The sequence below is a fragment of the Cynocephalus volans genome, chromosome 14, assembly GCF_027409185.1.
Source record: "Cynocephalus volans isolate mCynVol1 chromosome 14, mCynVol1.pri, whole genome shotgun sequence".
In the NCBI taxonomy this organism is placed as follows: domain Eukaryota; kingdom Metazoa; phylum Chordata; class Mammalia; order Dermoptera; family Cynocephalidae; genus Cynocephalus; species Cynocephalus volans.
The window spans coordinates 24,258,875-24,286,776 of record NC_084473.1 but is presented as its reverse complement, the minus strand read 5'-3'; the positions used below and the strand labels follow the sequence as shown (position 1 = coordinate 24,286,776).

The 27,902-nt window shown below is 50.7% G+C and overlaps 2 protein-coding genes across 4 annotated transcripts in view; one reads left to right on the top strand and one right to left on the bottom strand.

Moving 5' to 3' along the window:
* Positions 1 to 2,491: 2,491 nt before the first annotated feature.
* POMC (proopiomelanocortin) lies at positions 2,492 to 5,401 on the top strand. The gene is made up of 2 exons (XM_063078801.1): positions 2,492 to 2,623; positions 4,605 to 5,401. Exons 1-2 carry the CDS (start codon positions 2,492 to 2,494, stop codon positions 5,247 to 5,249), a joined length of 777 nt encoding a protein of 258 aa, XP_062934871.1. The 3' UTR covers positions 5,250 to 5,401.
* A 1,991-nt stretch (positions 5,402 to 7,392) lies between these two features.
* Positions 7,393 to 27,902, bottom strand: part of EFR3B (EFR3 homolog B) — an 88,895-nt gene continuing 68,385 nt past the window's right edge. For all 3 annotated transcript variants that reach the window (XM_063078043.1, XM_063078044.1, XM_063078045.1), the window contains exons 10-23: positions 27,576 to 27,737; positions 26,649 to 26,760; positions 26,226 to 26,277; positions 24,225 to 24,397; positions 23,640 to 23,715; positions 23,032 to 23,193; positions 21,713 to 21,844; positions 20,215 to 20,282; positions 19,324 to 19,451; positions 18,451 to 18,542; positions 15,072 to 15,120; positions 13,808 to 13,914; positions 12,464 to 12,513; positions 7,393 to 12,022 (exon numbers count right to left, since the gene is read on the bottom strand). In XM_063078043.1, the coding sequence (XP_062934113.1) occupies positions 11,917 to 12,022; positions 12,464 to 12,513; positions 13,808 to 13,914; positions 15,072 to 15,120; positions 18,451 to 18,542; positions 19,324 to 19,451; positions 20,215 to 20,282; positions 21,713 to 21,844; positions 23,032 to 23,193; positions 23,640 to 23,715; positions 24,225 to 24,397; positions 26,226 to 26,277; positions 26,649 to 26,760; positions 27,576 to 27,737 (1,469 nt within the window). In that variant the 3' untranslated portion in view covers positions 7,393 to 11,916. The remainder of the gene's footprint in view (positions 12,023 to 12,463; positions 12,514 to 13,807; positions 13,915 to 15,071; positions 15,121 to 18,450; positions 18,543 to 19,323; positions 19,452 to 20,214; positions 20,283 to 21,712; positions 21,845 to 23,031; positions 23,194 to 23,639; positions 23,716 to 24,224; positions 24,398 to 26,225; positions 26,278 to 26,648; positions 26,761 to 27,575; positions 27,738 to 27,902) is intronic.

Genomic DNA, 27,902 nt, shown 5'->3' with positions numbered 1-27,902 from the left:
GACAATACTCCTTTGACATTTTTGTTACAGGACTTGACACATGTGTGTCATGGTGCAAGGACAAAACTCTGCATCTCTGCTCCTCTAATCTGCACAGAAGGGCATGCAAGGCCAGTGTGCAGTTTTAGAGTAACAAACAAAATATTTTGTTTCACTATAGGGAGTTCCCCCACACATGCAAAGTTTTAATAAGTGTAGTTCTATTACAAAATTAATGTCAAGATTAACAAATGGCAAATTTCTATGTTTCCAGGGCATTCAATTATTGGATTATAACTCTCCCTACTTACAAAAAGAACAACATTTGACATCTCCCTATTACTTTGTTGCTTTTTAAATATGACACAAATAAGGTAATGTTTGTTTGTTGTAGAAAAATAGAAAATACACATAAGAAAAAACAAAACAAGTTGCTTTCAGGACGCCATCTAACTTTTTAGCAATAAAATAAGAGCTCAGATAGGGTGGGGAGCGAGAATGTCACCACATTGTACAACACAGCCAGTGGGGCAGAAGGAGAGAAAACTCTCTGGGCACTTTTCAGGAATGTCTGAAATCATGATGTAGAGTTTTAGAAAATGGAATGCAATTATTCCAGAATGGCCGTCTCTGAGAAGAATTGAAATATAGCTGAGACCTGTAAGATTTTATTTTATTTTTCTTTATGAATATGTAATTTTACACTTGCCCATGATGACATAAATTACTACCATTTTTCTGCCTCTCCTGTAACATCTGGACATTTTTCTGACCTAAATGTGCTGTGTGGTCTCAGAGATTTCATCTAATTGCCTTGTGCACCAAGTTCAGGCTGCATACTTGAGCTGGAGCAACAGCAGGCTCCCGTTGTAGGAGCAGCCTGTCCCTGGTCAGGAGGGGACACCAAGGTTGACCAATGCTTCCCCAGCTGCCCCTTCCGCAGAGATGCTGCTGGGCTGGCTCACTGGCTGCCAGCGCCATCTAATGGCTGCTCTCAAAACTGCCTGGCAATCGTTCAGAAGCGAGCTCTGAGCTGGCCCATCTCTTGGGGAATGGGGTGGGGATGGGGTGGGGATGGGGCAGGGATGGGGCAGAGAGAAGGAAGTGGCTTCCTGAACAATGAGACAATGAGGGCCAGGGAGGACTTTTACTTTCAACATTTCTCCTCTAAAAAAGATTTGGCCCACACCTCCCCAAATGGGAGATTTCTCTTAGGCAAGCATTTTAAAATGTAAATGTTCATTATGACAAGACAGTCATCACATCTTAATATGAATTACCTTTCTCATCTAATTAGGTTTCTTCTTAACAGCTGGCTGAGAGGATCTTCTGAAATCCAAAATGATTGCAGGGTTGGTGGTGAGCTGATGGCAGACTGGAGGGTTGTTTCTGGGGGCTGACCTGGGCCAGAGGGAACATGACAACGTGAGGCGAGCGGTGCTGGGGAAAGGGTTGGGCAAAAGGGGCCAAAAGCACCATAGGTGCTCTGCTCTTTACTGCATCCTGACTTCTTGCCTCAGCATCTGCCCAAAGCTACTTCTTGAATTCTCCAAAAGTTTCTTTGGTGGTTGTTCACACTAGGAGGTAGTTCCTCTCTGGTCTGTTTGTCCATCCCTTCCCCTTCACACTTATATCCCCTTCAAGGTCAGCTATTTCAGACCACATTTGAGAGACTAAAGAACAAGAGGTCTGACATGTAACGTGTTCATAAGATGAGTGAATTTTAAAAGAATGGGGATCTGTTTTAAAAATAGATCTTTCCAAAGTTACTGGGGTCTGGAAAATAGTGACCACTTGAGTGATTTGTGTACAGGACATCAAATCAGTTGCCTGAGGTCTTAACTAAATCAGCCAGACCTAATATTCATGGAAAATAGTGTTTTCAACTAATACTCATTGAACCTAATACTCATTGAAACTTAATTCTCATTGAAAACAGAGTTTCAGAGGAATGATAGGATCCTGGTGGAGGAGGGGAAAGACCATCTTGAGCAGGAATTTCAGTGTCCTTTGTTTTTCCCAAATTACTCCCACCCCTTGGATATCTGGAGCATTTGGACTATAGCTTCATGCAGGGAGTAAAACAGAAAAGCTCTGTGCTGGAAGCGGAGGACTTAGCCTTAATCTTGTTATGAACATGAAAGTAAATTTCTCTCTCTGGGCTTCAATTTCTGCATCTCTCAAACGGGGAGCTGGACCAAGTGATCCCCCCAAATAGCTTCTGGCCCTAACCTGTTTAGGAGTCTGATTTTAACAGAAGATAAAGGGAAAGTTGCCTACAGTTTACCCAGGTCCCACTCCCCTCCTTCCTACCCCACCTCACACCACCACCCTGCCATTCCTTCCTTCTCCTCAGCACTGCTCCTGTCCTCAAAAGCCCTTGAACTCCACAAGTGAGTGTGTTGTTAATGTTGGCTCACAGTCCTTCCTGATGAGTGGCCAACATTGTTCTGCTCCTCACGGGGGTCCACCAATCTTGTTTGCCTCTGCAGAGCTTCAGCCTGCCTGGAAGATGCCGAGATCGTGCTACAGCCGCTCAGGGGCCCTGTTGCTGGCCTTGCTGCTTCAGGCCTCCATGGAAGTGCGTGGCTGGTGCCTGGAGAGCAGCCAGTGTCAGGACCTCACCACGGAAAGCAACCTGCTGGTATGTGGGCCATGGTTGCCATCTTGGTTTGGGCATCAGATGGGACTGGGACTGGGAAGAAAAGGGTGTGGGGAAGGGGAAATTCATTCCCAGTAACAGGAGCGATTCAACCCAGGGCAGGAGCAGAGCTTTGTGGTGAAGTCGGAATTGAGCCAATGAGGGGAGGAAGCAGCTTCAGGGAGATGGGTCTGGTCCACCATTTCTGCTTGATTATCCTTACTCCCTGCCCTGTCTTCTTCTATGAAGACCCCATGCCATTTGAACTATTTGGAGATAGTGCCATAATAACAATAATTGCTCCCTCAATTGATACTATATTTTCAATGTTTAGCCCCCAAATTAATCATTTTTGAATAACCTTATATTACTTGCCATTTCTACTTCATATTTCTTTCCATTTTATCTACCACTAGTTACAAAACTAGCTAGGTATTTCCACAAATCATCTCTAAAGGGAGAAGGAAAAACCAACGTACCAGTTTTCTGTAATGGTACCAAATGTCTCATGCTGCTTCTGGAGGACTGGCCTTCTGTCAAGTTCCTCTGCAGTCTTTCCAGAAGCATGTAAAGGCCGTTTGTGCACGGGTGTGTGTGTGTGTGTGTGTGTTTGCTGGGAGACATAAATGAGAAATGATACCAAGTAAAGGGTTAAAAGAAACATCACTGATGACAGTAATTGAGATTCCATCCTGAAGCCAGCACCTGCCAGGTGAGGGTGGAATGCACTACATTCTGTGTGCTTTTTCAACGGAGAAACTGAGTTAAGGGGAAGGGAGAGACTTCCTCAAAGACACAGAGCAGGTTTCATGTGTAATATAAAACAAAAACAAGGAGTCTAGGGGATTATGTGAGTTTGTATTCAGAGAGACCCAAGAGACTCTTGATTAACACCCACTGCACAGCCTCTCCTGTTGAGTGCTCACCAGGGAAGGAGCATTGGGTTCTAATCCCACTTGTGTCACCAAAGAGCTATGGGACCTTGATAGGGTCCTTTCATCTCTCTGAGCCTCCTGTTTCATTATCTGTCCAGGGGAGGGGAGTTTAAGTGAGATAGCTTTTATTTTCCACTGTTAACATTCCACACCATTATCATTCTAAATTCCTGCAGGAGGAAACTCCCAACTCAGAATAGTGTGTGGGATCCTTCTGTTTTCTCCTGTGCAGTTCCCAAGTAATTGAAAGCTCAAGGTGCAGCCTATGGATCATTTTCCTAAGCAAATATGTGCCACAGCTGAATCATCTCAGGACAGGGAGCAAAGACCCAGGCTCCATGGTCTGTGCAATGGAAATAACCCTGGCATCCCACCCCTTCCTCCAGTCAAAAATGAGGCATCAGGGAAATGAGCCATTCCATCCTAACTGGGGGAAGGTATAAAGAGATCAGCTCAGAAGACTTGAAAGAACCAGAGAAAGGGCCCAGTGGACGCAGGAAAGTTTTGAGGCATGGCGCAGGTATAGGACTGGGGTAGGCATGAAGTAGGTTTGCAGATCACAGGTGTAAGGTGAGGCATTGCTGGAAATACAGGGCCTAGAGGCCAGACTTCTATCACCTGGAGAAGGTCTCTTCTAAATTTCAGCCCCATGCCCTTCGGAACTTGAACCACAGTTATTTACTCATTATTCATTAAACGACAGCCACTACCACCCTTCTGCCTTCTTGGAGCAATTCCTCGATTTCAGGCGTGTAACGGGAAGGCGTTGACGCTGCTCACCAAAGCCATGGGGGACAAACGAGTAAACCACTGAGAGGGACGGGTGTTTGTGGCCAGGCAGACGTAGTCAGGGGACAGGGGACAAAGAGGCGATGCCAGGTCTGAGGAGACGTCCACGAAAGCCAAGAGGACGGGGTGGGCCGCCCGGCAGGGCAGGGAGGCCTCGCGTCGGGACATGGCGCCCTCGGGGCGGGCCGCACGCGGGCGCAGGGACGGCCAGGCGGGGTCTGCGGCCCGGGCCGCGCTCACGCCCCGCGCTCTCCCGGCAGGAGTGCCTGCGGGCCTGCAAGTCCGCCCTGTGTGCCGACGCGCCCGTACTCCCGGGCAACGGCGACGAGCAGCCGCCGACCGAGAGCGCCCGGAAATACGTCACGGGCCACTTCCGCCTGGACCGTCTCGCCCGCCGCGACGGCAGCAGCGCGGGGCCGCAGCGCCAGGAGGAGGCCGCGGCGGGCGACGGCCAAGCCCCGCTGCCCGTCGGCGGCCCCGGGTCCCGCGGTGAGGGCGCCGAGCCGGGCCCGCGCGAGGGCAAGCGCTCCTACTCCATGGAGCACTTCCGCTGGGGCAAGCCGGTGGGCAAGAAGCGGCGCCCGGTGAAGGTGTACCCCAACGGCGCCGAGGAGGACTCGGCCGAGGCCTTCCCCCTCGAGTTCAAGAGGGAGCGGCCCGAGGCGGCGCCTGGCCCCGACCGCCTGGCCGAGGGCGCGGCGGCGCGGCCCGACCTGGAGTACGGGCTGGTGGCCGAGGTCGAGAAGAAGGACGAGGGGCCCTATCGCATGGAGCACTTCCGCTGGGGCAGCCCGCCCAAGGACAAGCGCTACGGCGGCTTCATGACCTCCGAGAAGAGCCAGACGCCCCTGCTGACGCTGTTCAAAAACGCCATCGTCAAGAACGCCCACAAGAAGGGCCAGTGAGGGCGCCGCGGGCCACCGGGGCTTCCCTCCCCGGGAAGGCCACCCCAAAGCCCCCTCCTCGCCTGCCCTGTGGCCGCCCGGGCGGTGATAGAGGCGGATGTTCAGCCTCTTAAAGCTGTCGGTGGTTCGGAAATAAAACCTTGCAAATCTCACATCCGACTCGGGCTTTGAATGTAGACTGTGTGAATAAAATAAAAATATGTCAAATAAGAGCAACATATGTTGCAGGGGGAGCGCAACCGTTTCCATGTGACCAAGCAGTGGTGTATTTCATAGAAGGTAAATGGTGAGAATGGAAAGAAAATGTACTTCCTCCCCCCCGCCCCCATGGGTGTTCAGAAGTCCCAACAGTTTGGGGGATGCAGGGTAGCTCTCTGTCCAACACCCTTAGGATGGCTCCATTTGCCACCCTCCTCCATGGGGTAGGAAAGACTGCTCAGCTAGCAGAGTGTGGAAGGGCAGGTATCCTACAAGAGTGACTACAAGGGCTTAGGGTCTCCCCTGGCTCCTGTCTGTAGGGATGAAAATAAGCCAGTGGGACATCCGTGTGGCCCACCCACACCGGGAGGGCTCTCTGGGTGGGAAGCTGTGGTAATGCTTTCCTGGATCTGAATCCCGACTGTGCTCTTAGCTATCGTGTGACTTTAGGCAAGTTCCTGAATGTCTCCAAGATTTAGTTGTCTTATCTACCGCTTCTTTCCTAGTGTGAGAACTGTTGTGAGGATTAAAGGAGAAAGTGGATGTGATCATTTTTTTAATCACTGAAAAGCTAAGTGTGAGAGCCGAGAGTTGCTATCAGTTCCAATTTGACTGCACTCCCGGGCTACTCACAGATATTCTCGAACAGTCTTATCCCCTCTGCACTCCCATCCATGGAGACACACACGTTTAAATAACACATCATACACAGATGCATCTTCCAGTCCCTCAGTCACAGGCTTTGGGGTCCTCTCTTTCCCCAGCTGTGCCCAAGCTCCTCCCTCCCTGTGGGGCCAGCTTCGGGCCTTCACTTCATTCTCAGTGCTCCCTGCTCAGACCTCAACTATCATAACAGCTTCCTAACCAACTGACCTCCTTGTCTCATCACTCTTCTCCCCAGTCCACTGTACACACCCTTTCATATTAATATATACAAAATCTTGCTTTCCCCATACTCCCTGGCTCAAGAGCCAAAACAGTACCCCACCCCAATTTTCCATCAATTCCTAACTACTGGGCATGGCATGTGGGGCCCTTGCCAACCAGGCTCACTCGCTGCCCCTCACACTGACCGGTCCTCTCCCTGTTCTTCCCCTATCCTCCTTCACCCTCTGCCTGAGTTCCCGACCTTCACCTGCCATTTTGAATTCTACCAGTTTTTCAATATGAGCCAAGGGCCAAGCCCACCTCTGCCAGGCAGGTTGTGATCTCCTCCAGTGCCCTGCTCAGTTTTTGTTTCTGCAGTCAGCCATCTGCTCTGGGGGGCACTCTGCTTGGCTCAGATGGCAAGTTGCTACATGCATGTCTTGTCCTCTCCTCTCAAGAAACTCTGAGCACTGCAAGGGCAGCAGCCAGGTGTTGTGTTTCTTTTACTATATCTCCCCATGGCATTTTCACAATGCTGGTGCCACAGGTTTGTGGCCACATGCACACTTCACAAAAGACATAGATATATAGAGATGCACACACCCACGTTGACTGCATTAGACATACCAGTGGAAGGTACAGACCAAAGCTGGCTGGGAAACATTTGTGTACGGCACTTTCACATCCACCCCCATATTATTTTGATGCTCTGGCAGTTCCCGATGAAGAAAAAAAAAAAAAAAAAAAAATGGGAATGCACCCTGGGAAGTCCTGATGTGAGAGGAATCAGAAAGCCAGATTCTTTAGATAAGGTCTCCCCTGATATGTGTTCTATGAAATGGGCCAGAATGAAGAACAGTCCAGGTCTTCCTAACTGGTGATGCTCCCACACTGGGAATCCTGGGCCTCCAGTTTCCATTGTGGTAGCATCCTTCCCCACCCCCCTCCATTTCTAGGGCGGGTGGAGTAATGGTCCAGCAGGGTGGGGGTGGCTAAATGTCAGCGGTACACCTGTTGGTATTTTCAGATCCTGTTTGCATCTCAAAAAGCTATTTACTTTAAAGAAATCAAATAGGCATGTGGTGACAACATTAACATTTATTTGAAAAGGGCATCATGAAGTCTCATTGGGAAATCACGACTAATGGCTCTAAAGAATGACTTTGCTAAGTCTTTCTACACTTCCCCCCACTCCCCTTTCTCCCCTTCCCTACAATAAAACTAATTCGATTCAATGAATTTAAAAGACAGAAAACTGCCACAGGCACTGACTCTGAACTCACATATAAATACATCAGTTATTATATACATATGTCATCTACTACGACTACATTACACACACATGCACACACACGGGCACACACACACTTCAGCCAGGTCATGACGGTCTAAATGGACACAGATGCGTTACAACTTATGGGCTGCAGCATTTGTGGAATTACAACTCTGCACTCCATATGCCAGAACCTACTGTCATGGAGGAAGAGCTCAAGGTGGAAGGTGATGGGCTCCCGAGGGCCCTGGTCCTCTGAAGGATGGAAGACCTTGTCAGCCAGGCCGGTGCTACAGGAGAGCATGGAAAACTGCCTTCTGGCCCCAGTGGACCCCAGAGCCCTTCCCAATGCACCTGGGTCTCTTCACCACCTCCTCAGCCAGCCAGGCTCTAGTACAAGGCCAACCCTGGCCATACCCGCAGTCTTCAGACCTGGCCAGATCTGGGGTAACAGGTCACTTTAACCAGAATTCTCAGGTCAATTGGGTCAGGAGGCAACACTCTGCCCTAAACCCTCTCCCCAGGTGTGAGGAGGATGTCTTGTGTCAGTACCACCTGCCCGCCAGGGTCTATGGTCATGGGAAGTGAGTGTGGCCTGCCCTGAGTAGATGACCTCCCTGTCACCTTTAAACCTAACACCCAACCTAACAGCTCAGATGTAGCCCTTTCCCACAGGCCCCCAACTGGCCAGCTGCCATTTTCTGGTCACGAAGAGGAATTGGGAAAAACAGCCTCACTTCTCAACAGCACTCTCTGTAGCCAGGTTGGAGGGCCTGGGGACAACGGAACGGACACGGGAAGGCATCATGACCCAGCAGGCCCCAGAGGAGCCCAGAGATCTATTGTGGAAGGAACCCCAAGGCTGTTCTGATTCTCAGCCCAGCTGAAACACACCCTATGGGACCCAGAACGCCCCAGGGCACAGGGCAGCGCACATGTGACACGTGTGCTGCTTCAAGTGGGTCCCAGGCCTCAGCTTCTCCCTGCCCATCCATTTGTACTTGTGTATGGGGTGGGGGCTGGACAGAGTCTGAGGACTTTTCTAGTTCTTCTTCTGACCTGCTCGGACTCTTTCTTTCTTTAGTGAGGAGGCCATCTGGGAGTCAAGGAACCACATAATTTCCGCTTTTCAAAGAGAGGAAGACGGGAACAGGCACGCGGCAGTGGGGACCCCCTGGCAAGATAAACAGAAGGAGCCTCCAGGCCCACACCGATGCCTGCTGCTGATGGGCTTCTTGTGCTCTGACACAGCTCAACCACACTCATAGAACTTCCAAGTCACAAATATGAGGGGTCTTCAAAAAGTTCATGGAAGATTTGTACATTTTAAATTCCATTTTCCCATGAGCTTTTAGAAGTACCCTCGTACATTTATGCCAATGGAGTTCTATCAGCAGAGTTCCAACCAGCCCTACCTTTGCCCACAAAGCCAGAGTCCTCAGTGGCTTTTGGGAGCAGCTGGTCTGAATGGGCTTCCTGGCTCCTCTTGGCTCAAAATCACAGCAGAGAAGGACAGCAGGAAGGGGCACGAAACAGCCACGCCAGGGGGCTCACTAGCCAACGGCCTGGGCTCCTGTCTCCCCCCAGAGCACATCAAACTCTGCCTTGCCTTTCTCCCAGGGCTTGTGGTGAGGTGAAGGAGACTACTTAATTCACCACTTAATTTTCTGTTCGAGTTAACACTCACCTTAACCTTTCTGATTCTGAGGCATATTTGGCCAGAATCCAGGTCTGCAGGCAACCTAATATTCTACTGAGTGTAAGTTTGAGTTGAAACTGAGAAGAGGGCACTCAAAAAATGGCCAGTTCTCCAAAAGAAGTACATCTCTGCTAGGTACCAGTGATGTAAAGGAAAAGCTGCCTTGGATGGATAGGGAGGAAGCAGCAGTGGAGTCTGTGCAGGATGGGGGCCTTTCTCTCCTCTCTGTTCCCGGGACAGGGAGAAGGGACAGACATCTGAGCCAACCTGTTGGCCTCTGGTTCTAACACTGGCTCTAGAAAGACGCTCAGAGAAATAACTTCTAAGTCCCAGCACCAGGGCCCCATGGGCAGAGTTCAGGGCAACATCACCATGGCCTGGACCCTATGTCAAGTAGGCACAAGAAGGAAACGGGGAGCTCTCTTCAAAGCCAAGCATAGGACAACAGATGGCAAGACCCAGTGAGGAAGGACAGGTTTGTGGCTCCAGATTTAGATTTGCTTTAAAGTTTCTTCCAAAGGTTATTTGCTTTCAAGTTTGTTTAAAGTTATTTTAAACTTGATCTCTTAATAAAGACATATTAAAGAGAAATCTAAGTTCGTGCTTACAAAATTGGGTTGTATATAAGCCCAAAGCCATACAGCACATTCCCCAAAGCTGTGGCCTCCACCCTGAACCCTGTGATCATGCAGGCCACTTGGAAGCCATGTGCTCACAGCACAGAGGCGGTGACCAAGGGAAAGAGCTTCATCTCAAGTGTGGAAAGTATAGAACGAGGGCCAGATAGCCCCCCTTCTCAAGTCATTTATTGCACATATAATGGGAAAATGTGTTAAGGTTCTCCTCGATTTTGAAAAATACACTCTGTCCTAGTAATCGGCTCTCACTGTGCATCCATGCAGGCTGTGGTCAGAGGGTGTCCCGAGAAGCCTGCCCTTTGCAGAGATAGCCAGCTTCTGACTGCGTCCCATGCTGCCTAAAATTGTACCCTAAAAAGGGATTCCTTTGGGTCAAGAAGTCTACTCACCCACCCTGTTTTTAAAAAGCGAATTCTCCAGGGAGGAAACATCTGACCATTCACAACTTACTGTGAGTTATATCAGCTCAGAAGGTTATGGGAAGTTTGACTGGAAGACAACAAAAGGGCTATATGGACCATTGAGCGCTGCCACAGGACGAGGCCCAGGTGAAGCTCTGGCAGAGGCACCCCCAGGAACAAGGTTCCTGGAGGAGGGATCGGAAGGGGAAGTAGGAGAGAGAGCAGCACGTGGCCTCTGTCGCGGCTCTGCACACGCCAGTCACATGGAGACAGGCACACGGCATGCAGGGAAAATGGAAACCTGGAACCAAAGGGTTATCTGCTACCTCTCCCCAGCCAGGCCACAAGCATTGCCAGCTAGCACCAATGTCCCAGACTTTGTCCAGAGAGTGAAGAAATCATTCCAATATTAGGTGCTGGATCCTTCTTTCCTCAACTGGAACATCCAAAAGGTTGACTTCTGACATCCTTGAGCCCCAGAGTGCCACTCCTCCCACCCACACTCCTCCCCTCCCCCACCCAAGGCCAGGCCGGAGCCTCTCCCATAGGCAGCAACATGGGCAAGCCTTGGGGACCCTGCAGTTCCTCTCCCTTTTGAGTCATCTAAACCAGATTATTTTGTTCTGCCTTCTCCTAACCCACAGGCTCTAGAAATACTTGGGATCCTTGGAAGAAAGACATTAAAGAGAGTGAACCCAACTCAGAGAAACATCTAGAAGAGACAGAACCTTGGGAGGGCCAATGCAAGCTCACTCTGAACAAAGGAGGTGAAAAGATGCTATAGTAGGACATGGATTTGCCCGCTCATGTCTGATGCGAGAGACAGGCCCTGGCCGACACCTGCTGCCTGGCCTGGGATGCCAGCCCTTGCTTGTCACTGGGCCCGCCTGCTGTTCATTCCATCCTCTGTGGACCCCCTGGTGTCTCTACCTCCAGCTCTTGTTATAAGGGCTCAGCATTAGTTAACAGCAGAAAGAAATGTGAATGGACAACTGGAGGGTGAGAGATTGGAGGAGACACCAAAGACTTGAGTGGGAAGGAGGGAGGGAAGTGATGCTCAGGGTGACAGCAGCCACCCCACCTTCCAGCTCACATGCTGTCACTCCTCCACCAGAGCAGCTTTCCTCGGTCCTCCAAGTGCCATCTACAGCTTCCTTTGCCCAACCAGGTCTCCACCTAGTTCCCTGCTCTGGGGAATGGCAGATGTGTCCCTGCAGACACACCCCAATGGAAGCCCTTCACTGAATACACCATGGAGGAGTTTCTCAGGCCCCTTGGTGTCACTCTGGAGACACCCCTGTGATTCTCTGCCCCCAGGCAACATGAAAGAGAAGACAGGGGATGCAGGTGAGATGCTTATTGGCCCCTGAGGGGCAGATGGCTGGTCGCCCTCAGGGAAGACGAGGAGGAGGCAGGAGGGCCACGAAGAACCAGTGAAGGCCTGGGGGCTCCATTTCTGCTTAGCCAGGGAGGTGCTGCCACTGAAGGTGACATTTTCTTAGAGATCCAACTTGTTCCATGCGGTAGGGGTAGGCGTCAGGAGGAGCCCCCCCCACAGCCCATCCCTCTGAGCGGCTCCGTCTCCTGGAACTCAGTACACGCACAGGTCGGGAAACTTCATCTCGTAGACAGGGATGGAGTGGTTCTGCGGCTGACCGTAGGCTGCAGTGATGGTTCCCGACGGGCTGGGGGGAGGCCTGGGGGGCAGGAACATATGGAGGAGAAAGGCATGGAGAGGGAATTCCGGGGTTCCCACCCCTGCACAACTAAACTGAGCAGCACAGAGACCAGTGACCTTGTCATCCCAGGGGTTCCCAGGTTTTCAAGTTGTTCTAGAACCAACAGCCTGAAGTCAAGCTTCTCTGCAAGCTCTACAGTGACCTTGCTGCTTTAGAAAGTAAAGTACCAGCCTGGGACACTAGGACTCCCAGCTCTTTCCAGGCTTCACTGAGCTGGCCTCTGTTCCTCTCTGGTTTCTATTTTCTTGTCTGGGGAGAGTTGGTGGCTGGCGCCAGCCCTAGGGACAGAAGTTGTGGGTGGGAGAGAACTGAAGACAGGTGTGAGAGGAGGACTCGGGATAAGGGGCCCCAACACTGGGCCACAGATGTAGGGGTCCCCTGCCCAAGGCTGCCACTTACCGGATGGTGATTTCAAAGATCTGGTTGAGTTTGCTCTGCAGCAGTGATGCCTAGACACAGACAGAGGGAGAAGTGAGCTGGGGGGCTCCCCAGAACCTCTGTTGCTGACTCACGGGTCCATCTGCCCAGAGTATGCACTGGAGCTACAGGACAGTTGCCTTAGGAAGGCAGCTGGGTGTGAACATATTTCCAACTTATCTGTTGGACCCCGACTGTAGATTCAGATCAGGGAGAGTCACCTGAAGGCTGGTGAGGGACAGGGCAGAGGGCCAGGAACACCAGGGAGGACTCCAGCAGGCAGTTCTCGAAGGCCCTTGCTCTTTAACAGGGGGCAGTAGGGTCTGCTGGGCATGGAGTTAGGAAACCTGGAGCTAGTGCAAGCTTTTTCCTTAACTCACAAGGAACAGCTCTGCAAAACTGGAGGGTTAAAGATGATCTATCTGGTCCCTTCTGACTCCAACTAAGTCATGAATGCAGACAGTGAGACTGTGTATGTGTTCAGTAATTGAGCCTCAACTCCTAGCTCATGACATAGGCAGCATCTACCTCTCCAGGCTGGATAGAAGTTAGGATAACCTAGGTCCAGGAAAATCTATATTCTCTCTCTATAATATATAATAGAAAATTACATGTATTACATTTTTATTAAGAGAAAAAGTTATTGGTCTCTTTTGAATGTATACAATTACGTTTCACTCTTACTTAGATTGTGGCTAAGGAATGCTGGCATATAATCAGCTTCAAACACTGCTTGAGCTCCTCTCCCAGGTCTAGACATGGGTTCTCATTTCCATCTGTCAGGCTGCCTCTCTTTCAAATCCTTCCAAGACCCGGCTGTTCCATGCCCCTGCAGGGGTCCCCTGGTTGGAAGAGGGCCCTGCTGCCAAAGCTGACCATCCTTCTTTGCCGTGCATGCTTCCTTTGTCACTGTGATGTGGGGATCAGAATGGCACCACCTCACAGAGCCATGATGAGGATGAAACAAGCTAATAAACGTAAGATGCTCCAGCAGCCAGAGTCTATTCACATGCCTGCTACTGTGATTGCAATGAGTATAATCTGACTGTCTGATATGTGCTCCAGGGGTGGCATGTCTTCTTTATGTGAAAATAGTGAGGTCTGGAAGAGTGTATGACTAATACTCAAGCCTTCTGGTTCATGGGGGAGCAATGTAAGGCCGGGCAGTGGGTGAACCTTGGGGGGCAACAGCAGAGCTGTCTGTGTTGGAATCTAAACCTTAATTTCTGGGGACAAAGAGCCAAGACCTCCTAGAAACTCAGTCCTTCCCTGGACCCAAATCCAGTCTCTGTCTGGCCCCTGAGGACTCGCCCCTGTTAGGCTTACCCGGGCCCCACAGTGTGCTGCAATCTCCTCAAAAGGCGCCTTCTGGAATTTCTCCACCACCTGTCGCCGCCGCTCACGCTCCTGCTCCTCAACCGCTACGCTGTCCACTGTGACACAGAGAAATGCATTAGCACTCGGGTCCTGCCCCATTGATGAGCAAGGGAAAGCTTGAAAAGATGTAAAGATGGGTGAACTGCTTCAGGGGGCGCTGTCCATGATTGCTGCTTGGGCTCTGCCTTCTTTTGAGAGCAGAGCAGGGGACAGTGGCATGGAGGATGAGGTGCCCTCACTTGGTTCCAAGCCCCGGAAGGCTAGACCTTTTCCTGATTCTACCTGAGGGCTTGGCCCTCATCCTTGTGTAAGAGTTTGAGAGCTAGTTAAGTGGACCCTTCAGCTGTGCTGCCACTAGGACTCTTAAACAGAAGGTTCTGGAACAGTTGGTCCTTTGAGCACTCTGGGGGTAATTTGAAAAGGAACATCAACAATGGAGAAGCCAGACAGACCACGGAAACCAACATAGAACCCCTATGGCAGAGCAGTCTGAGGCCATTTCGTTTAAGGTTTCTACACATGCCAGTTGGTATCCAAAATGAATTAGCACCAAGAAAGGGGGGAGGGGAGGGCCAGACATGTCTGTCATGCTTGATTTAAGAAGGCGAGCAGTGAGTGCATTCAGAGAAAATAAGTATCATCAATGACAATAAAAATTTTTTAAAAGGTTTGACATTTAAAGTCATAATTTGTTATCAGCTAGAAAAAATTCTCTTGCTGGGAATACTTCATTGTCCAATAATAAATATAGTGAGGTAATACTGCATTTTAAAATCTGCTGCCCTTATTAAATAAATATTAATAGGTTTTGCTTTTAATATCTTTCATTGGTCAGTTTGCACTTTTGTATCGCTTCACCTAAAAAAGAGTAAAAATATTTTTACAAATTTTTACAAAATTGCTTTCTATAGTCTGAGTGGCTGTAACCCTCAGCTGATTACCTGTAAAGGCAGCTGTTATTAGCAGAAAAAGGACCGCCCGATGTAGGCTACACGGGGCAGCACTGCTGACCCCCACAAGGAGAGGGGGCGCTTCACTGGCAGCTCTGGTAGCTATGATGAGTTTGTGGGGAGCCACCAGCCTCTCCCCCTCATGTCTGGGCAGACTCCCACTGGGAAAGGCAGCAGATCAGGCTGCATGGCCAGGAGCCATCCCCAAGACTCAGCCCATCGCTGTCCCCTCTAAACGAAGTCCCTCGGGGTCCCTGACTTACCAATGGCCTTCTTCAGTGTCTCATAGGTGATCTCCTCGGCAGGCACTCGCTGAAGGAGAGGGGAAAGAGTGCTCAGAAAGGCCGAGGATGGGAGGGAAAGCAATGGGCAGAAGGCCCCCCAGGACACCTACCTTCTCACCGGGGTCCCTGGGAGCTCCCCGAGTAGGCATGGAGAGCACGCGAGATGCGGGCGGGGAGCTAACTCCTCATGAGTCAGACTCAGGAGACAGCCTCACCTAAAAGAACTCACTGTCCCCTCCCCATCCCCAGCCTGTCCCATCAAGCCCCTTGGGAGGAAAACACTGGGCAATTTTAAAAAATCTTCAGAGAACATCACAGGAAACATAACAGAAAATATTGGAAGCCAGAGGAGGTGGTTGGTAAATGCAATCTCGAATGTAAATCTCAAGAACTGAACAGCATTTTTGAAGACTTATGATATTAAATTATCCACTGAGGTGATCTGAGTATTTAATAAAGGTAAGAAATAGAAGATTAGAATTGACGGGTCGTCCTCCACCACTGAGGTGGGCCCAAGCACCTGGGTTACAGGATCTTGGTCCTCTGCAGAGCCTATAAAAGGAGGTGGAAAATAATAAAATCCAAAGAGAGGAACTCCATGGATGCATGGCCTTAGGTCAGATGCTGAAAACAGTGAAGGAGCGTAGACTAAATTCCAGGAATTCTCCACTAGCTCTGAGCTACCTGAAGCAAGACTCATGATTTACTTATATCCTATCACTTAAATATAATATTAAGCAAAAAAAGCAGACACAGAAGAGAAGGCTTTCACTGATAGAAAGTTCCAGGAGTGACACAACTCAGACTCCCTCTGAGGAAGGGGTGCAAAGGTAGACCCCTGGGTGGTGAGGATGTTCCATTCACTGATCCTAGTGTGATTACACGGGTGTATTCACTTTGTGAAGATTTGTTGAACTGTACACTTTTTGATTTTTTTGGAGTTCAGTAAATGCTTGCTTGGGTAGGAAAAGACAGAAGTGTTGACCTGGGATAAAGTCACTCAAAAAATAGTAAGTGAGAGCATCAATTACGTGCAGGACTCTAGGTGAGTCACTCGATAAAGTTAGCATAGGAATTACATGCAAGAGAGAGGTGTGCTCAGCTATAATTTGCTCTGAGGACTCATCCTCTGTACATCCATCCAGCCATCCGCTGTCAGCACTGACAACGTTAGACATTCACGTGCAAAGTGCTAGGGAACTGGGTAGTGGCCATGGTCAGAGAAAAGGACGCTCACTGGGCAAAAGCAGATAGAGAAGGGTATGGAGGAATGGGACATGGGCTGGGCAATTCACAGGTGCCGAGGGGTGATCAGACATGCATTCTGCACTAGCAAAGGCATGTGGAGACTGAAGACAGCATGGGAAAGACTGAGAGCAGACCCACTGGAGCGGGATTAATGAAATGGAAGGGCCAGCCCACACTACAGTGGCTGTGAACGCCAGGTGCCAGGATCGGCCCTCGACCAAACCATCATTTACTCATCACTGCAATGAGCCTGGCATATAAGGCCACAGGGAGCCACCACAGGATTCTGGACCAGGACATGAAGGGCTGAAAGTGGAAAGAAGTGTAGCGTGGTAGAAGGGTCTGGGGTGGAGGCCTCTACACCCCTGCTTCAGCTACCAAGACACCCCAAGGCCATGCTGACTCTTGAAGAGGGGAAGAGACTGATTTAGGGACCCAGGAGGCCACTAGTGAGTAGATGGCTTTGTAGCCAGGTGAGCACTTCTCTTTACTCATCCATTCCTGACCACTCCTGGGAAGGGAGAATCACCACTTTAGGGGGAGACAGCAGCCAACTAACCCTGAGGTTGAACACACTCGAGGTTCCCAGTCTTTTAGAGCTGGCAGGGCTATGGAGGACACCCAGTCCAACCTCCTCACTTTACTTGTCCAATTAGCCCAAGTTGGAGCTTCCTTCCTTCCATGAGAAGGCTCCAGACAAGCTTCGAAAGCCCTGGACTGGAGGTCTGTCTGCTCCAATAAATCAAGTGGGTGAAGGCACAGTTAGAGGGAGTCTGGATCCCAACCCCCAAAGACTTTTCCTTGCTCTGATTACATATGGAGAAAGGCTCAGTGTTAAAGCAGTCCTCTACGGCCTGACCTAACAGGCACAGAAACTCGGGAATGCCAGTGTCCATGCCCAAGCGCCATGCAAGTCTCACACACACACACACACACACACACACACACACACACACACACACACACACACACACACACACACCTTCCTCCTCTCTGCACCCCCTGCCCCCAATGCTTTCTCATTTGGGGGAGGACAGTTGGTACTTCCACTGTGATCCCTTATTCTTCCTCACTCATGGGGACATCTCCTTTATTTTCTGATGTAGAAGAAATGAGACAATGGCAGGGGATATTTCACATGTTAATTTAAACAGAAATTAGATATAGCTCTCAAGAAAGGATGGAAGGAAGAGAGAGGTTTAAGGCGCTGGTGCAGCTTTTTCTTGAAGAAAGAATCTTGGTTGTCAAAAGTTAGTGCGGAGGGAGGGATGAGTAGGCAAAGCACAGGGGATTTTTAGGGCAGAGAAAATACTCTGTATGATCGTATAATTGTGGATACATGTCGTTATACATTGTCCAGACCCACAATGTACAACACCAAGAGTGAACCCTAATGTAAACTAGACTTTGGGTGATGCTGATGTGTCAGTGGAGGTTCATCAATGGTAATAAATGGGGGGCTGGCTGGTTTGCTCAGTTGGTTAGAGCGTGGTGCTGATAACACCAAGGTCCAGGGTTTGATCCCTGTACCAGCCATCTGCCAAAACACACACACTCACTCACACAACCCACAAAAAAAGTGGTAATAAATGTACCACATGGTGGGGGATATTGATGATGGGAAGGTCGTGCATGTGTGGGGGCAGGACGCCTACGGGGAATCTCTATACCTTCCTCTCAATTTTGTGAATGTGAACCTAAATGTGCGTGTGAATCTAAAATTGCTTTAAAAAATAGTCCTACTTTTAAAAAAAGAATCTTTATTGATACACCTGGAAGAAACCCTAGGAAAGCTATTCACACATCTCTCCTGTCAAACCTTCCAATTTCCAACACAGAGCATGTCTGCCCCATTGTGGATGACCAGCAAGCCTTTCAGGAATGATCTTTATGATATTTGCACGGGAGAAGGGGGGCCACTAATAATTTTCCCAGATGGAAATATCTATGATATACGTATATATGGTGAGAGTCAGTAAGAAAATGGATTCACTTGAGATACTTACTTTCCATGTAACTTTAAACACTTTATGCCATTAACAGGCCTGGAATTGAGCATCCAACTCAGAGGAGGTAGAAGCTTCCCCAGGACAGTGACAACGACACTCACCTCCTCCTTCTCCGGGCTGTTCCTCGATTCCACCTCCACCTGCAGGGAAATGGTCTCTCCGATGCTCTTCCTCTTCGATAAGCGATCCTCATCTGGGGAAGAAGCAGCCCAGAAGCTGCAGTTCCCAGCCCTCGGAGAGCCAGGATCGAGCCTCTAGTCCCTTCTCTTGACCGCTCCACCTCCACTCGCTCTGTCGTCCTCTAAGGCTCAGGCCACAGTCAGGCTACACCTGGAGTTTATGGAAGCTTCCAATTGCTGTGGGCCTCCTGTGCCCATCTTAGGATGGTCAGTTTTGCTCTTTAGGGCTAAGATTTTGAAACTGTCGATGAGCACAAAGAAGCAGCTGCTATGACCAGAACGCACATCTCGACTGTGTGAACATCACGGGCTAATAGCGCCAGCAGCTGTCGCTTGCACAGCACGTCTTATGTGCATTTCCCTTCATACTCTCGTGGACCTCTCACGTCAGCTCTCTAAGGCAGGTACTGTTAATATCCCTATTTCACAGCCAAGGAAACCGAGACTTAGGGATGCCAAGGGACGTGTCTAAGACTTTTCAGGCAGGAAGTTGCACAGAGGTGTGGAACTGAGTCTCTAGTTGTGTAGCCCATGCATGCTCTTTCCAGCACAGTGGAGCCTCTCCCACCCACAGGCCAGCTATCTCACGGCCAGTTACTTCCAGGGATCCTGCACTGAGGAGAGGTGGGGAAATCAAGCATCTCACCATAATTTCCACTGTGTTTTTCAACTCTTGTGCAACATCTAAGATGCCACAGGAGGGGATGGAAGGGCCCATAAGTCCCTGACACTCAGGCCCTTACCTGGCCAAAAAAGACAGAGGCAGGCTTGGACATCATTGAGCAGAGCTCATACCTGTCAGCTGGGGGATGTAGGGTAGGCAGAGCCTGTCCGAATTGTAGCCACTGCCCCCCAGGACCTCACTGATCTTGCTCTGGCGGAAGAGGAACTCAATCACCACTCCATCCAGATTCTGAGACAGCCTGAAAGGCAAAGGAGGGAAGACCAATCAGAACCGTGGGCTACTAGAGAGATTTCCTAATGACTTTCCTTATCACAAAAGTTACATGCTCATTATGTAAAACGACAGAGAAGTAAAAAAAGAAAAGAAAATCACACATAGTCCCATTTCCACAGATAACCACTATTTACATGGTGTGCAGAATCCTTCAGTCACATACATGTATTCACACACACAAGCATCCCCCTCTGTTCTCTATTTTATTCACCTCATATATATATTGTGCATATTTTTCATTAAATATTTGTCTAAAACACTGTTGATATTATTTACCAATTATTTACCAAATGGATGGGCCATAATTTATAAAGCCTTCCCTATGTTAGACATTTTGTTTTTTCAGAATGTCTTTCCATTGAGTTCCTCTGCTGCTGAAGTGATGCTAGCCCCCAGCCCAAATCATGGTGTCTTGTCAGGAATGACTGTCTCCTCCAGGATGCATTTCCCATGGGTTTGGCCAAAGCCCCAGAGGTGGCATCATTGCACACTCGGTAGTACAACACGCCATCATGGCTCAATGTCATGTGTTTGAGGTGTAGATGTTGGTAACAGGATGGGGTCAAACTTTACCCAGGACTTCTGGGTCACAGGTAGGGTCTGCTTTCTGTGCTTGATTCCATGGAAGCCTAAGCCTCCTGGTGTTGACCTTTCCTGGCCTCAGACCACCCACCTTCTTACCTAGCTGCCTTGGGAATCCTTGACCATGTCCCAGATACACTCCTCACCTGGGCCTCTCCACAAACACATCCTCAGGGAGCATGTAGGGAGCCTCTTTCTTCCTGGTCTCTATCACCTGGAGTTTGGGAGGAACCAAATGATAAGAGCTGGGTCCAGCAGGGAGAGGGAGCTCAGAACAGGGCACAAAAAGAGCTCCCTGCTCAGCACTTACTCCTTCCCACAGCCTCCTTGGCCAAGCAGACCACAGCTGGGCTTCTCTAGCAACAAACCCAGACCCACAGTGACACTCACAGCAGCCTGAGCAGCCCAAGCGGCCTGCTCAACCTGTCACTATCAACGACATGTGCACGTTAAGTGTCTTCCAAATGTGGGGACTTAACTTCTAAGAGACTGCAGTTTCTTGCTCCTGTGCCCTATGCCTGTGCTTTCTATTTAAACATATCAAAAGGGAACACAGGTCATATCATGTCCCAAACCTGGGTACTGCAATGCTCACGTGCATTGCAGGAACATGCTGACGGACAGTGACATCTTGAGCTTTCCTAAGTATCCTTTGCAAATTTTTGGCAGGAGAGGGGAAAGTCCTGCGGTGGTGAGAAGTGGGGGTAGCAGCATGCAGGCATGTGCAGGGAGCCAGCAGCAGCCCCACGATTTTCAGTAAAGGGGACGTCTGTGTGTTGCCTTCCTTGTACTCCCTTATCAACCCAGAGGCTGGGAAGGGCCTGTGTCCCTTGGGGTGGTCTCTGGTACAGTGACACCACCTCTGCCCCCACTCCCCAGCCATCCCAGGCCAGCTGAGACCTGGGGTTATTTGTTTTGTTTTGCTTTGCTAGCGTATTTTAAAGTTCATCCTCACTATCATATCATTCCACCTGTAAGTACTTCTGTGCATTTTAAAAGATCTTTACACAACAACTGAGAACATTTGACTAAAGACTGGGTATAATACCAAGGACTATTGAAAATTTAAATAGATATGTTAATAGCATGGCGATCAAGTAGGGAGGTGCCGTGTTTTTTAGACATGCATACTGTATAGGTAGGGTGAAAGGACATGATAGCTGGGATTTGTTTTAAAATATCTCAGCAAAGGAAAAGAAAAGGAGAGAGATGGAGCAAACGTGGGAAATATTTCATAGCTATTTAATCTGCAAAACAGCTAGCGGTTGTCAACCTTCTGATCACACTGCCTCTGCGGTATGTGAGGCCTTTCATAGCAAAACTCTTGTTGAGTGGCTTTCGTCCTCATGATCTGAGGGGTGGGTGCACGTGCACTTCGGTGAGTGGGGGAAGGACAGAGGGAGCAGGAAGCAGGGTAGGAGAGGGTATACGACACTGCCCGTGCCCACTCCACCCCACTCTGTCATGGCACACAGGAGGAAATGCCATGTCACGTAACTCACTCATCTTAGTTTTGACTTCAACCCTTTTTTCAATGCCTAAGACTAACTGCAGGACCAATGCAATTAAAGAAAAGTTGTTTCTGAGAAACCACAAGATGAGGGGCTCCTGAGCACTCATGTCCCAAATCATGAGGACACCAACCTCGTGGATGTGCTGGCAGAAGGCAGGCACCGTCGTGAGCTGGCTGATGAGGTTCAGGTACGCCGCGCCCAGCGCGTACAGGGCACAGCGGTTGTACACGGGCAAGTTCTCTTCATTGACCTGGGCCACATCCTGTGGCAACAGAGGAGTTTTTAATTGATAAACTACACCAGGCCCCTGCCCTCCCCCTAATCGCTCCCCAACCTTCTTTAGAGACGACTCACTTTTTCAGACTAAGCCTTTCTCAGCATTTGTCCCATAACTTCCTGGGAGACAGCATCATCCTCATTAATGCTGAAGGGATGGTCCCCAGAACAATTCGTGGGCTGGGAGGCTTACAAATACTTAGTAGAGAGGCTGTGACCTCAGTCCTCACTGTGCAGTTGCAGCTTTAGTGACCTTTACTATTTAAACCCTCACCATTAGTTCCAACACTAGGATGCAGTCTCCTTAACTATAGCTGATTCTTGGAGGATTGGCTTGGCTTGCTAACCTGGGTTCGTATGTTAAGCAGAGAAAGTGCAGGGAGTTATCAGCAGATTAGTACACAAAGGAATCCCAAATTCTACCTCTTCAGGGTAAATGGAACTAAGAAAATTGTAGCAGCTAGGCTGGCCCTGCACTGTCATGCAGGTGGCTTAAGACTCTCCATTGCTGAATTCCCAGACTTGCCATGATTCGGGAATGTGATGCCTGCCTGACTTCAGGGCCCTGGGGACCCTGGTATCTGAGTCTGAAGGACCCATCCTTGGGAGTACACTTCCACTCAGGCAGACCCTGAAAGTCGCAGGCCCTATCTAGTGCCACCCTTGCTGCTTACGAATCATGAAGGAAGCTTGTTACACATACAGGTCCCCAGGCCTGGGAGACTCTGTGTCACCAGTTCAAGGAATGAGTATTTTTAACAAGTACTCAAGGCAATTCTAAAACACAGCTAAGTTTGGGAACCAGAGGATCTTTAGACAAACAGAATTGTTTTGTGATCGTTCGGGACTTATGAGCTCCCTCTTGGGAATCCCTGGAGTCTCCCTCAGATCCTGCAAGAGACTTGGAATACTAGGGGCAAAGGGGTGTTTCTGACTGACCTGTTCCCTGCTTCTCCTTTAGCTTGAGAATGGGCCTAAATCATGGATTAAGGCTTTGTTGGGGTTCCCCAAACAGGATCACGATTTGGAGGAATGGCTAGCCTCAAATGTGACATTCCCGAGCTCCAAAACAATTGCTAAGCAGTTGCTGCTCAGTACTTTTATCAGCGCTTGGCCAAAACAGGCCCCTCCGCCTCCCCCCAGCCCCCATGTCCTGCCCACACCAGGCCCCACCTGGACAGCCAGCACCAGGCGGATAAGGTCTACCACCACCTCCTCGTTGGCCAGCTCAATGCTGATGAGCGCCAGCAAGCCATAGAGCGCCTCGTAGTGTTTCTGCATATTCGTTTCCTCCTTACAGCTCAGGTAGATGTGTCTGTAGAGTTGCTGCGAGTGCTGGGGACAGCAGCGGGGGCAGGGGAAGGCCACAGTGGGGGCGGCAGGCACAGAAGGGGCCAGGGGAAGGAGAGGAAGGCCAGTCTGAGCAGGTGTACCCCACCTCCACCCTCAGGGAGGGATGCCTTTAAAGCACCCTCCAGTGGAAGTGAATACACATAGGAGTGCAGGTTTAGGGAAGGGTGGGCCCAGTAAAACCAGCAACAAAAGCTGCTGCCCAGATCCACTTGTAAGGACAGAGCAGTCAACAGCCCTGGACTGGCTCCCCTGGGGTGTTCTTGGCTCTGGCCTCAGTGATAATATCACAATGGGCTCGCCCCACAGAGGCGGCACTAGTCCACTGACCAAGCACATCCCAGAGGGAGGAGGCAGGCTCTGGGGGCTGGAAGGTGGGGGTCCACAGGCCTGGTCTGCCCAGGCTCGCTGTGACTTGAGGTTGCGCTTACCTTCTTCATGAAGACGGTGTCCTGTCGGGAGCACTTGTCTACTTTCAGCTTCAAGACAGAGATGTCACTGAGGGTACTGGGAGGGGACACCAGGTGCCTCTTAGCCCTTGTTGAGGCCAGCCCGAGCTCACGTGGTGCACTGGGCTTTATCTCCAACACTGTCAGTTGGTACCAAAGCCTCCCAGTGCTCCCCTGGCCCTGGTTCCTAGCCTAATGACCATTTTCTCCTAAGTTCTCGAGTTCCTTCCCTTTCTCTTAAATCTTGATCCTGATTCTTCTCTTCCTCCCCTTATTCCCCCAGATCCTCTCAGTCTCCCGGGATAACCCTGATCTCCCTCCGCCCCTTCACCTGAGAACTCCCTAATCTCCAGTCCACCCCTCTTTCCTCCCCTAGACACAAGTTCCCTTTGGTCTCTCCTTCCCTCGTTTGACCTCAGAGTCAAGGTTGGTGATCAACTCCCTGGAGGTCTCACCGAATAGCTAAATTGTCCCATCTGGCTGTGAGGCTACTGGCTGAGAGGACAGGCCCTATTGGGAGTCTTCTGTCTCACCACACATCAACTGGAGGAGAGACCCCAAGTTCACCTGATGGTAGAGAACTTGTGGCGGTTGCCATGACGATCAATGAAACTGATGAGAATCTCTAGAACAAAGAGACGGATTTCTGCATCTTCCATGAGGGCGGTAGAGAGAAGGCGGTCAAGGAAGTTGCTGGGTAGGGCTGACATCATGTTGTTGCACTGGAAACCTGTGGATACCTGCAAGGGAGCCCAGGACAGGTGTGCTTAGGAACACTGGCCCTCCTGGATGCAGTGAGGGGATGGAGTAACAGCTGGCAGAAGTTGGGTCTAAAGTATCCATCCTCTCTAGACATCTCCCAACCCAGCTTCCCCTACCCTTCACCCCAGGCCCTGATGCCAAAGGCAACTTTTCTGAACACTCCAACACCCACCTAGACAACCTGCTCTGCTCAGCTCAGCTTGGTAGACATGTGAGTGGCTGGGGACAGTGTTCAGGGACATGAAGATAATAAAAGCCAGCAAGGGCTATGCACTACAGGGAAGCAGGAGCCAGGGAACCTCTGCACCTAACTTTCCAGCCAGTCAGGACACAACTGGTGACCACTCAGCACGGGCACAATGCTTCACTGAGAGGATGGACAGTCATGAAGAACTAGACAGTGGCAGAACTTCCAGCTGGGCTGAAGAATCCGAACTCATGCACGTGGCAATAACCAAAGAGCACATACAGACAGCATTTGGTTACATCTCTTCTAGCATGGAGACATGGGGGCCTTCTGACTAAAGCCAGTTGGCAGCAATAGACACGTCACACATGACGCTGGCAGAGCACCTGAAAGCAGCAATGCATATTTACTGCTAAGCCCACATTGCAAAACAACACCTTCGATGAGTCACAGGGCCCTGACGACCTAGCAGAGCCTGGGAGCATCAACAGTGAGCCTCAACATGGACTAAAGGGATGGGTATGAGTGTGTCCCAAACTGTCACATTAACAAGCTGCTGGGTACAAATTAATGAGGGTAAACTCAGCAAAGAAATGGCAGGAATATGTATAGTAAGGAGATAACAAGGTGTGAGGCAAAGTTAGAGCAAAAGCAAAAAACCACAGTGATGAGAGGGTGTGGGCTGGAGCAGAGCGAAGGGAGCAGGAGTGGAAGTGAGGCTCTGTCCACACTGGCATGGCTGCAGCAGAGGCAGGACAGTGGCTGAGAGGCGAGACGGGGAGTCTAGGGAGGGAAAGGGACTGCGGGCCTTCCAACTTTAGTCAGAGAAGCTCAACATCTAGATGCCTGTCGACTGGAAACTGAGATCTACTCTGAAGTAAGGGGCAACACGTGGGGAACAGCATTTCTAGAAAATTCTTCCTGTGGTTGTTTATAACAGGTGAGGTGGAGAGAAGAGCAACCATGAGAATAATCTGGTTGTGGGATGTCCAGAGTTTAGAACAGGGCTGTGCATAAGGATACTTGCAGAGCTTGGTTACAAGTACAGATTCCAGGCCCTCATCAGGCTGACTGCTTAAGATCTCTAGGGAATCTATGTATTTTTACAAAGTGGTCATAGGAATGGTGATTGAGAACAATGGATCCACACTCCAGTGACAGCTGCAAGGGTATAAAGAAGAGGGGCAGTGTATAAAACACTGATGAAGGGAAAGATGGGGGCTGGGAGACTCAGGTAGGCACAAGTACCAAGGGGAAAAGAGGAGAAACAGAGGGGAAAGGGACCTGGGGAGGGTACCTGGAGGGAAGAACGCAGGAACCAGTAGATTCCATCTCAAGACAGATAATGTTTGAGTGACAAGGCTTTCAGTGGCCAGTAAGGATGCTTTGTGAAAATGAGAAGCAGGTGCCCCACCTGCTCTGGATGAACCAACTCTGCGGGTGCCCAGCCTGGCTAGTGAGTAGGACACAGGCTGGATTTTGGCCCCACTCACCCTTTTGGCTGGGCATGTTTATGCAGTACGCAACCTGCAACCTGTACGTGGTGGCCTTCTCTTGGTCCCTTGGAAGGAGTTGCCTCCTGCAGAGGCAGAGTAGGAGTGGGGACAGGAGAGGCTTACCTGAAGGAGGGATTTTAGCAGCATGATCTGGGTCAGCCGGTTCCTGTTTTCCCTGTAGGCCAGAGACACAAACACTCCCCAGGATGGTGATATAGGCAGAGATCTCACACTTGCCTGCTCAGTTCTCCTTTTGATTTGTTCCCCATGAGGCTTATCTTATGGGGTTACCCAGGACAGGGACTTCCAGATGCAGGAACCAAGCCAGGGAATTAATGGCTCCCCCCAGGGTAGGGGGTGGTTATTGCTGGGACAGCCTGAGAAACTTGTGGGATCCAAGGACCCCACTAAAGGCTGCTGAGGGATTTGGGAATAAACGTAGAGAAGAGAGGGCAGAGCCAAGAAAGATGGATAAAGGAGAGGACAGAAAACATGGGAAGGGGAAACTGGCAGGAATGGAGGCTGGGAGAGGCGTGGTGGACTCACCCTGTCCTCCCTGTCTCCATGGGGTGATGCAGGGAAGGCAGCGGGACCTTGCTCATGATGAAGAGGATCACCTCAGAGCGCTGGTAAGTGGGCAACGTGCTGGCAAAGGAGCCTACAGGGGAGAGATGGCAGGGAGGATGAGCCCAGGTGAGGCCAGCAGCTGCCGTGGTCCCTTCTGGCTCAGCCTTTCAGCGGAACAAACTCCTGCAGAGAGCGGGGACTGCTGCTTTCCAGAGCCCATTCAGACCCAGAGAGAGAAGCTGCCTGGAACCGTCTGGGTGTGGAAGGGGAGGCACTGGATGACTCCATGGGGCTCTTCCAGGCTCTGGTCTCCTTACTTATGACCGACGCTGTGGCTAAGGTCTGTACTGCTCAGCAGGAAGAGGGTGGGGCCCCCTTCCCAGGCTGGCCTGCTGGGGGCCCTGGGGCAGGCCATGCCTCCACCAACCCCACGTGAGCCTCCTCTGGCTGCCATGCCTGCTTCTCAGAGCTGAGGGGAGCTCAGATGGCACCTGGACAGGCAGGCTCTGCCAGTGGGGCGCCCCTGACACCCTCAGGAGGTGGCTTTTAAAAAAGGTCTCCGCAGCCAGGTGCACATACATTTCCTCTGTGGCCACCTCCCTTTCTTCTTTTCCTCCTTATCCTTCCTCAGTCCCCACCTACCCTCCAGTCGCCCAAACCTGGAGGCGCAAGGCGGGCCTGACGGGGACTGCGGCACAGGACGAGCCGGGCTTGATCTCAAGTCCTGGCTGAGCACCCACCGGGAGGGCTTTGTGCTCTCACTCAGGCCCTGCCTGGGCCAGGGTAGCGCACCACGGACGGACATGACACGATCGGGTGTCTGACAGCCAGACGACACCCTGGACAGAGGCCCTCGTGGGGCGTGGCCCCGCCCTTCCCCGCCCTGCCATGCCCGCCCGGGCCCACCTATGGTCTTGATGACGGCCTCCTGGAACATGTGCTCCTCATGCTCCTTGATGATCTTGCTGCCGAGGCTGATGGCCCCATCGTAGCTCCCGGTCAGGGCATAGTCGATGCTGAGCCGCAGCTGTCTCAGCAGAGTGTTGAACATCTCCAGCACCGTGGGCCCTGAGCGCAGCGGGGTGGCAGCGCCAACGACCAGGGCTGGCACCCCGCCCTCATGCTCCGCTGCCCACCCCAGCCAGGGGCTTCCTCTCCCCAGCTGACGTCTCCCCCAGAGGAAGAGCAACTCCACACCTCCCTACCGGCCCTCGCCTTTTTCTGGAAGGGGAG